Source organism: Gossypium hirsutum, chromosome A09 (genome assembly GCF_007990345.1).
Source record: "Gossypium hirsutum isolate 1008001.06 chromosome A09, Gossypium_hirsutum_v2.1, whole genome shotgun sequence".
NCBI lineage: Eukaryota > Viridiplantae > Streptophyta > Magnoliopsida > Malvales > Malvaceae > Gossypium > Gossypium hirsutum.
The window spans coordinates 84,406,771-84,417,753 of record NC_053432.1 but is presented as its reverse complement, the minus strand read 5'-3'; the positions used below and the strand labels follow the sequence as shown (position 1 = coordinate 84,417,753).

General features: G+C 32.0%; 2 protein-coding genes across 3 annotated transcripts; one reads left to right on the top strand and one right to left on the bottom strand.

Moving 5' to 3' along the window:
• The first annotated feature begins 2,589 nt into the window (after positions 1–2,589).
• On the top strand, positions 2,590–5,259 carry LOC107935165 (uncharacterized). Of its 2 annotated transcripts, none has more exons than XM_016867723.2 (4): positions 2,590–3,755; positions 4,009–4,264; positions 4,420–4,626; positions 4,713–5,259. In XM_016867723.2, exons 1-4 carry the CDS (start codon positions 2,713–2,715, stop codon positions 4,869–4,871), a joined length of 1,665 nt encoding a protein of 554 aa, XP_016723212.2. In that variant the 5' UTR covers positions 2,590–2,712; the 3' UTR covers positions 4,872–5,259. The 2 variants fall into 2 exon arrangements, with proteins under 2 accessions (XP_016723212.2, XP_016723213.2); XM_016867724.2 differs by having other exon boundaries at positions 4,695–5,259.
• Positions 5,260–5,434: 175 nt separating this feature from the next.
• Positions 5,435–7,036, bottom strand: LOC107935115 (TOG array regulator of axonemal microtubules protein 1). The gene is made up of 5 exons (XM_016867669.2): positions 6,652–7,036; positions 6,466–6,572; positions 6,233–6,380; positions 5,958–6,152; positions 5,435–5,869 (listed from the first exon to the last, which is right to left on the bottom strand). The coding sequence occupies exons 1-5, from the start codon at positions 6,880–6,882 to the stop codon at positions 5,633–5,635; spliced, it is 918 nt and encodes a 305-aa protein (XP_016723158.2). The 5' UTR covers positions 6,883–7,036; the 3' UTR covers positions 5,435–5,632.
• Between the last annotated feature and the right edge of the window lie 3,947 nt (positions 7,037–10,983).

Genomic DNA, 10,983 nt, shown 5'->3' with positions numbered 1-10,983 from the left:
TCATTTATAACTGGAGCTACGAAACTCCAAATCAAGTGCCGTTAATTTTTCCTGAAAATAGACTCATATATCTTATATCCATAAAATTTTCAGAATTTTTGGTTTGGCCAATCAATACCAGATTTTTCTCAAAGTTTCGCATGTTTCACTGTTTGACTAATCTGACCACTCTTCATTACGAATCAAATTTCTCATTGTACAGAATTCAAAATATGTTCTCGTTTATTTCATTTGAAACTAGACTCAACAAGCTTTAATTACATAATTTATTCAGCTTCTAATTCATCTCCCACAATTTATGGTGATTTTCCAAAGTCACGTTACTGCTGCTGTCCCAAGCAGATTTATTACCAAATTCACTCTCACACATAACTTGCATGCATGTTATTTAAACATGTATATCACCAATCAATCATCACATATCTATGATTTTACTTAAATATAATCTTTATTTCATCATTTTAAAGCACAACATGTTAGCCGATTTTTTCCCTTAGCATCTAAGGCACATGCATGCTCATTTGTTTGGCTCAACTTCACCTATCTTCCATTTTTCATCAAAAGAACATGAAACAACAACCATTTCCTTCATTTTAATTCATGACTAAATGCTCACAACACAACTAAAAACCAAAATATGCTTCAAGAGTTAAGGTAGAATCAAGAAGAACTCATGAACCTCAAAATAAAAGCAAACTACCATAAACTTACCTTAAATTTTTCTTCCCCAAGTGACCGAACATTTAAGAGCTTTCTCCTCTCCTTTCTCTTCTCTAACTTTAGGCTATGATGAACAAAGATGGACAAAACTTTGTTCTTTTCACCCCTTTTTTTTTAATAAAATTTCATATTTCATCCATTTAATTCTTTAATACAAAAGATATGAAATTCTCATCATGGAACATTTACCTAACCCATTATCATGGAACATTTACCTAACACATTATCATGAAACATTTACCTATCCCATTATCAATTTGTATCAATTTGTACCATAAATTATGGATATCAAGTGCACATTTTGTCTACAACAACATGATGTCCAGCCACTACATGTAAAATGGGAGGTTTGTTATGCAAATCCTCCTATTTTGCACTCCTATTTATTTGGCCACTTCAATTTAGCCTATAGCATTTTCAAACATTTTCACATAGGTCCTATTTCATAATTTCACCCATTTTTTCTTATGGAACAAAAATTAACTAAAATTGTCGGGTTCTATCTTAAGCTTGGGCCTTCTAGAGGCCCACTAACATAATTAAACCTATGCCAACATTCACAGAATTCCCGAAAATTAGGGCGTTACAAGGCTCGAGCTTGGCTCGATAATTACCAAACGAAATTTCATTTTTTTTCAAGTCAAACTTAAATAGCTTATAAATACCGGTGTCTCATTTACACTATTATGAGTAACTATAGGCACTATATAAAAAAATAACTAATAATAATATGAAATTTTAGTATAATAGAGAGACTAAATCAAAATTAAACCAATAATGATATAAAACGGAGATGATGTGATGAAAGAAGAGAGCCATGCGGGTGGGGGTAGTGCCGATTGAAACAAACTGTTGTGTACATTTGTCTCACCTCATTATATATATTGATAATATTGCCCCACGTTATCACCATCTTGTCCCCAAAAAATTTAACATACACTAAAATGTGTGGTCTTATTTTAAGATAAAAAGTTTGAGATTTTAGAATTTTCCCCAACAAAAACATTAGAGATTTTAGATATTCCAATTTTAAATTTAAATTTATTGCCAAATTAAATGAAGTTAAGCAATTGATTGCCCATCACTACTCTATACAATTTCATACGTTGATTTATATATTAATTCACTAAGAAAATAATTTTTTTCATATTTGAGTTATATCGTGAGTAAATATAACTTTTTCATAAAAATTATTGTCCAACTTTAAACTTAAATAATTTAAATTTGAAATATCTCAAAATTAAAATAATCAAATTTAATATAAATAGAGATACTTGAACTTGATAATTTATACCTATTTTGATATTTAAACTTTTTTTGATGTAATTGGTATCTAAAATACATTAACGTGGCATTGACAATCAATAAAATGATGACACGTGGAAAAATTTTAATTTTTATAAAAATTGAATTTATAAAAAATTTATAATTTTTTTTGTCACGCTTGACTATTACCAGTGCCACATCAACGTATTTTAGCAATGTTAGGTAAGTACTTAAAAAGGTATCAAATTGACTTAAGGTTTGCAAGTTTAGGTACCAGTTAGGTCAAAAAAATTTTGATACCAATTAAATATAAGTTTTCAAGTTCAAATGTCCCGTATATATTAACTCTATCTAAAACCTAAAATGACTCGATTTGAAAATTAAAATGGCCTGAACTCAAAACAACCTTTAACTTAACTTACGGGTTTTATCTTTTGGATCAAAATCTAAATACAAAACCCAAAAAGTACCCAAAGCTTTCATCTTTTTAAGCATTTGAATTGGGCCAAATTACGAAGAGAAAAAAAAGGAACCAGCTTTAATGGTACACCTTGTTTAGGCCGATTAATCTCAAAACTGAAAAACCAAAGCTTTTTTTGGGCTTCAAAGGCGGCCTGAGAAGGGTAAAACTCTGATAACCATGAAAAAAAGAAGTAAAGAACCCAACTTTCTTCAGCTGTTTTCTATGTCCGTCACTCACCTTGTTCGAGCTCCACTGTCAAATTCATGGCGGGGATGGTCTCCCTCACACTCTCCTCCGTTCCCAAGTATTCACTAAAGCCACTCTTATTTTCCCGTCTTTCCACTCCATTTCCTTCAAAACACACCAAGCGTAAAAACTATTTGCGCCCCAAAATCCTCAAAACCCTTACTAAACCTTTCCCTTCTTCCACACCTATCAATCCCATAACCCCCATAGAATCCCAACCTGAAACTAAGCCTCTCGACGTCATCGTTTTCGAGCCGCCTTCTGATGAAATCGATAAAGTTGAAGAATTTCGGGTTTCAGAGACACCGGGTGTTGTTAATGGAGAAAACAGTGGCGGTTTTGGTAAATTTTCTCCTTATTCAGTAACGAAATTTGGATTTTATTTTGTTGGGATTTTTTTGTTTCAGACTTTAATTGCTGTTTGGGTGATGGGAAATTGGGATTCTGAGGGTAAAGATAGGAACTTGAGGAAAAATAGAAGTAAAAATGGTGAATTTCTTAATAATGGGAAAGTGGGATTGAATTCTAGAACTATGGTTTATTGTGATGAATCTGAATTAGAAGAAAAAGTTGAAGAAATTAGAGCTATGGCTAGGGAAGCTCGAAAAATTGAGAAAACAGAACCGAAAAATGGGGATGAAGAAGATGAAACTTTGAATTCTAGGGCAAGAATTGGGATTAAAAAGGAAATTGGGACTAGATTGAGTAAGTTAGAGAAGAAACTGAACTCAAAGAAAGATACATTTCCGGGGTCGTACTCAAGTTTCTTGGACGAGTTAAATGATGGTGATGATGAAAAAGAGGTGAACAAAAGGTTGTTTGTAAAGAAGAAGTTCAAATTCCGAGGACCTGAAAAGAGTTTGAGAAGTGGCGCGAAGGGTTTTTCCGGTTTAAAAGACTGTAGCAAATTGAGCAATAAGAATGTTGTAGCTGCTAATGCTTCTAGGTTTGAGGAAGTGGATGATGGAACAGCAGTAGTGAGTCAAGACTCGGTTTCCTTGCTGAGTAATAGAGAAAAGATCGAGGAGGAGGAATTAGGATCTTTGCACGATAATACAAGGTTCGATTGTTTTTGAAAATCTTTGCAATTGTTGACTTATTAGTAATTATGTTCATGTAGTTGTGTAGTTATCTAGATTAGCCTTGTCTGAAATTCGAAACTGAACAGAAAAATTACGACCTTTTCTTGTTTCAACTTTCAAGCTATTTATTTATAGTTTTCTCTAAATTTGTTAAGTTTTATATGCAGTTGGATTTGAGTTTATAGTTCTATTGAGTTCTTTGCATTCCTTGATTATTTGTTGAATTTCTAGTGCTGGTTCAGAGAGCAGTGAAGAAAGGTTGTCTAATGAAGCTATAAAATCAATGAACTCGAGAGATTTGGATACCCTGAAGTCGAAGATTTCTACAAAAGAGAATCCGGAAGCTAAAACCAAATCCAATAAGGTTTCTTTATTGCGTACTTCAAAAAGAAGAGATGTTAGCAACAAGCCACCGGTCGATAAAGTCAAGGGCAACCAATTGGGCATCAAAACTGATCCATGGTGGCTGAATCTTCCATATGTCCTTGTACGTAAATGCAGCTAAAGCTTATGCCTGGATTATTATCATTTGATTAATTCCCTTCAATTAGTTCCGTATTTCATTCTTCTTGGTTTCCCATGTCTCTCACTATTATAATGCCCCATTGTACCTTTTTGGGTTGCACTTGCAACTATTTCCAGGTTATTCTAATGCAACGAGGTGATGATCTAGGACTGGAAGGGCTTTTTACCATACAATTATCATCCGAGGGTCAGGAACAGAGCAAAACTTCTTGTGTTGTTGCATTTGAGGACCGCAGCGATGCCAATAATTTCTGTTATCTTCTTGAATGTTTTTTTGAAGATCTAGGTGATTTCAGTGCCGACGTCATTCCTATGTCCGTAAAAGTGAGAACCATGATTGAGAATGCATTCATTTTCTTAATCTGTTTCTCATATGACTAATGCTAGACCAGAACCGGTGAATTCTGCAGGAACTTAATGAAGCCGTAAAATCTCATGCCAAGGAAGTAATTGTTGTTCAGAAGGGGCAGCTTAAGCTTTATGCAGGTCAACCATTTGCTGAGGTTGAGATGGCTTTGCAGTCTTTGATTGAAAATAACCAAAATGCCTCCATTGCAAACTCCGAATAAGCTATGGAAGGGATTCAATTACAGAGACTGTAAAAAAGTTGAAGAGGATTTCCTGGAGTTGAAGACTGAAGTTGATGAACATCTTAATGAGTGCTCTCGGATCAGAGTAATCGAATCACTCTGATCGGAATGTTGTCTCGAAAATTTTGTTGCCTTTTTTTTTCTCTATTCTATTATTTGATTAAATGTTATTTTTTTTCATGTTGGTGCCATTGCAACTCGCGGTTGTTGGCCATTGTATCAAATTGAATTATTATATTACTTCTGTTTTTCATTTTCTTTTATGTATTTGTAAAAGTACTACTTGGGGGTTAAGTTGCAGTTTGCTCTCTCATTTTAAAAATTGGACAAATTAATTTTTATATATCAACATAACTTACATGTGTCATTTTTTGGTTATTTAGTTAATATGTTAGTTTTTAATTGTTTGAATGAAATTTTTAATAGAAAAGATTTATTTTTCATTTTGATTTATTGAAATTAATTTGTCAATTTTTAAATAAAAAATGTAAAATATTGAGTGTAATAATTTTTGTGGTACTTTTAGTGATAAGTTCTTTAAATAAAAATGAAACTAGGTCAACTTCCATTTAACGTTAAAGAATATAACAACAGCAAATGTGTTATTCGAACATTACAAAATGGGGGCGAACAGGAAAAAAGTGGATGAAAACAAAGTTATTTTTCGCCACCAAAATCATGTAAAAACAGCATTTACATTAAAAAAGTTTGAGAAACCCTAAAAACTTTTACCATAAACCCTACTGTGAACCTACAGCTTTGATAATGGACTGAGCTTGAATAGGTGACAAGCTTGATTGGCAAAAGCTTTGCCAAGCCTCCCCTGGATTCTCATCTTCATTTTCAGTAAATGCCTTGTATACTGAAAACACAATGCTTCTTGCTGCTTCTCTGGCCTCCGGCAATCTATCATTTAACGAACCCGTGGCCATTTGTAGCAGTTTAACCAACCCGAATTCTTTAATTTCATCCACACCCTGCAGCATTGGTAAAATATATACCATAGTTGATTATGTTGCTCAATGAGTAAGACAATGTTCAAAAACAGTATATAAAAATGTTTACCATTTTGGAAACCGAGTTTGAGATGGAAACAGCAGCTTTGGCTCTGACTCTAAGGTTGCCATGGTTAACATATCCACTAAGCTTATTAAGCAGAGGCAAAGGAGCAATGGTGTTAACCATTGATTTTAATGACTTATCTGCTTCTTCACATACAAATTTCTTGTCCTGAGAAGCTTTTAGTAACAGTTGCAGCAACTGTAAAAGTGCAAAACCGAACATAAATTGAAAAGCCTCAAAAGAGATTTAGGGTAAAAGCAAACCAACTGGGTACTTACCAACCGATCAAATGCACCAGAGTCAGTGAAATCAAGCAGTTTTTCACCAAATGCGTTGAAGATATCTGAAGCAGCCATAATCGAGGTCTTGCAAAGGGCACTTCTTGGGTTGTTCATTGCCTTCACCAGTATCAACATCACCTTCTCTCTGGCATAATCACAAACATTTTATCAGCGCAAAAATCCCACCACCAAAACAGCAATTAAAAAAAATAAAAAATAAAGAAACCTACAAGGTTGGAAGCAATACGGTGGAGTGATGTAAAGAGAACCGCCTAACATCATTCAATGACTCGCAAACCTTAACCCAATCCTTTGACTCTAACCCTTCAACCAATCCCTGAAAAATTCATATAAAAATCAGAACCATGAATCTGCAAACAGGGTTTACTTTTAATATAGAGAAAATCAAGAATTACTTGGATTTTGGACTCTGGGTCTTCGAAGGGTTTGAGCTTCTCGGAAGAAATGTAATCAACGGAGGCATCTGCAGGTGGTGGTGGTGGTGGTAAAGGAGAAGCCTTGTTCTCTTCATTGACACCAAAATCTGATGGTTTCTTCTGGGTTTGGATCGGAATCGACAATTTGGCTTGTTTTTTTTGTCTTTCTGGTGTAGTAGGGAGTGCATTATCGATGGGTCTCAACGCCATTTTTTTCTTTTGCTATGAAATCTGAAAACAATGAGTCGATTTTTGGCTGTGAAATTGAAGCAAATTTAAAAAGGGCTGAAATTGAAAGGAGTATAAAAAAAAGTTCTTGCAATTTAAAAATTTGAGGAAAGTGGGGAAAGAGACGTTAGACTTCGCTTTTTTAAGTTCTTCTAACGGTCGAAATCTATAAAAGTGGTAATTATCTGCTATACTCGATTGTATTGTATTTTGTTGTTAACAATATCTGATAGGACACGCGGCAAGATGCTAATACAAACATTTTCTTTATGAGGAGTCAGGGGAAAGGGGTTATTCGGGTTTCAACACAGATCTGATATCAATCAGAAATTAGAGTTAACTGCATTAAAGTATAATTCTCATTTTAATTCAGTCACCAAATTTTGAAATATTCTGATTACGTCCTTAAACTATAGATACTATATTAAGTAGATTTATCTGTTATTAAAATTATTAATTTAATCATTAAGTAAGACGTTTAGATTTTATGTAACATAGTTTAAAACAAAAAAAAATAGAAAAATATTCACGCTCTTTTCTTTTTCTATTTTACTTATGCAAATATTTTACTTTTCTTTAAATTTCTTGCTTTAAATTATGTCATACAAAATCTTACATGTCATTTAACGATTAAATTAACGATTTCAATAATAAAATAATATAATTGAAATAACATCAATAATTTAAAAAATCTAATTAGAATGTTTTAAAATTTAAAAACTAATTTAAAATGAGGATTAGCTCTTAAACTAATAATAGACACAAGATGTTTCATTATAGCTAAGAGTTACACTGATGTCAAACTTAAAAAAGTATAAGGGTGCGTTTGGTTCGCTGTATTGGATTAGAGGTGTATTGGATTAGAGGTGTATTGGGATTAGAGGTGTATTGGATTAGAGGTGTAATAACTAATCCACTGTTTGGTTGAATGTAATGGAATAGAGGCGTAATAGTAATCTTGTGTTTGGTTGAATGGAATAGAGGTGTAATAGCATAATGGAAAAAACTAAAATGACTAGAATACCCTTAGCATAAATTTGTTTTGGTAAATGATTATTGTTATTGTTATTTAAATTTTAATAATATTATTATCAATAATAAATAATTTAATCATATTTAAACATAATTATTATTAAATATATTTTAATTAAAATATATAATTTAATAAAATTCTTAATAATCAATATTCTTATATGAATTTACTCAAATCATAATATATGATACTATAAAATATAAATTAACATAATTATTATTAAATATATTATAATTAAAATATATAATTTAATAAAATTCTTAATAATTAATATTCTTATATGAATTTACTCAAATCATAATATATGATACTATAAAAGATAATTTGAAATAATTAATATTAAATATATTTTAATTAAAATATATGATTTAATAAAATTTAAAATAATTATAACTAATAAATTATCTTATATGAATTTGTATAATTTAAAATAATTATTATTACATATAATTTAATAATAATATATAATTTCATAAAATTCTTGATAATAAATTTTCTTATATGAATTTATACAATTTAAAATAATTAATATTAAATATAATTTAATAATGATATATAATTTCATAAAATTCTTAATAATAAAATGTTCTTATATGAATTTACTAAAATCAAAATATAACTTGAGAATTATAATCTGCATAAACACTCAATCCGAGTTCCAAACATACGTGCCAAGGAAGACGATTATTAAACGTGTCATTGTATTATTTTGGCTTGTTTCATGTTTAAGTTGATAAGAGAATTCTTGGACCGCCAAGATTTACATAAATTAAGTAAAATTTAGTTTCAACTGTATCGGTTCAAAACAAGTAAGATTTGCCAGTCCATGCTTTGCTGGCTTTTAAGTTTAAAACAGATGGCATATAGCTGACAATTTTCATTGAGGAAAACAAGTAGTCTGTTCTACCCAAAATATCTCAAGAGTTTTAAACAAAAGGTAGTTAGTTAGATGTAAACACGCCTTTTCTGAAACCTACAAATGTCAATGGCTAGTTCTTAATTACAAGCAGATCATCCTCCTTGCATATGGGCACCTAGTTCACCAAACTGATCATCAGCTTCCACAGTATCCTCAGACAGGCGAACTGCATCCAGCTTCTGTTTCAAGATTTCTATAGCATTAAGAACCAACTGAGAAGCTTTGATCGCACCAGTGGATTCAACTGTAAAGATGAAACTGTCTTCTTTGGCATATATCTCCACAAGACCTGGCTTGCCCATAGCTTCAGCTTTCTTTAGCACCTCATCGTCATAGGTATACGCCTCTGGATCAACCACCACAACCTGTTTTCAAGATAAAAATAGAATTCATAGTTAGCAGCGCCAACAGCAGCAGCAGTGAAATAGCATAACCTCCAATTTTTGGCTCACAATATAGGGACTGAACGAATGCACTCAACATACATGAAACATATGATGCTCAAGCAAGTCAGAACAGCTATCTACACAAAATATGAGGCAAAAAAAAAAAGCACTAATCAAACGAACTAATTCCGAAATGCTCCAACACTCACTGCAATAATAGTCAGTAACAACATTACGGTATCATTGGAGACTTCCTATAGAAACAAGGTTTTCAATACAGTAATGGCAGCAGTAGCAAGCAGGCCCCATTTAAATGAAAGCAGAAAGAAATGTAGTTTGACACCTCGTATCTTTAGCTTTGAGATAAACACAGGGTGGTATTAACAGCCCTAATACAAGGAGAAACACTCCAATCCAGAAACCTAAACTGAAGCTCAAGTTCCATCAATATCCTCATGATTCACAAAAGTAAAAGGCACATAAGAGGAACTTTTGTAAGAAACATATAAAGACAAAATGCTACTAAAACACATCCACATTTTAAGCTCAAGCAAACTAGAAACTCTAAAAGAAAAGACCTTGATGACGTGCAAAGCAATTCAATCCTCCTATTGGACAGACCATAGATGTAATTAATCAAAACCAGCAATTGCTTTAACAATCCAGAAGCTCTAGTGATAGCCAACACAACCCAAAGCATAACTGTTTGACTTCATTCATTCAAACAACTAGCATTGGTTTTCAACATATTTTCACAAAATTTCCTTCTTACCACATTATCATATAATTTCATGGCAAACATTAACAAATCTCCCTCTAGATATACATATAATAAACATAATTATCACTTATCACATTAATCAAAAACATAGGATTCGGATGCTAGCCGCAGTATAGAAGCAATATTTGAAAACGAAATTTCATTATTTTTCCTACTGAAAACATGAAACACCATCAAGATACATCTAAAAACACAAATTACAATTGCAGGTTCATATTGCTTACAAGCTTCTGATTTGATGTTTTCAGGAAAAAGCAAAGATAGCAATGACAGCTTTATGATGTTGGAAATCTATGAGAACTTGAAAAAAGATAATGAAACTTACTATTTCTCCTCTTGTCCATTATCTTATTTGACTAAAGAGATCAAGTAAAACCCCAAACTTCTACAATTACTGCAAAGTAAATGTTAACTACTGCATAAACTCTAAACTTTTAATTATGCACTTCTGGAGAAGTTCAAGTTCTGAAGCCAATGGTTCGAAAATACTCAGCTAACATACTTTCATCAGTTCCCTCAGGTAAATTACAAACATAGATGGAACCATTTGTAGGGTATCCTCTTCCTGAATTGCTTGCCATAGTTTCTTCACCTCATCAAAATCCTTCTCGAAAGTTCTAAACAAAATTAAATGCTTCGCTAAATTTATAATTAGAAATAAATGTAAAAAAATGCTTAATTGATACTGCATAGTGGCATTAACAGAAAATATTATAAAATTTATTAATATTACAACGAAATAAACACAGATAGAAAAAGAAAAGATTGGAGCTAAATCAAAATTTTAAACTAAATAAATTAAAAACACTAAAATTTAGGATAATCGGAAACATAGATAAAGATCTGAAGCCTAGAAATTAAAGGAAAGGAGACAAGCTATTCTCACTGGTAGTAGAGGCGCAGGTGGCGGTGCTGGAAGTTCAAATATGTGAAAGTGATGACATTTTTCGTTCCTGATAAAATG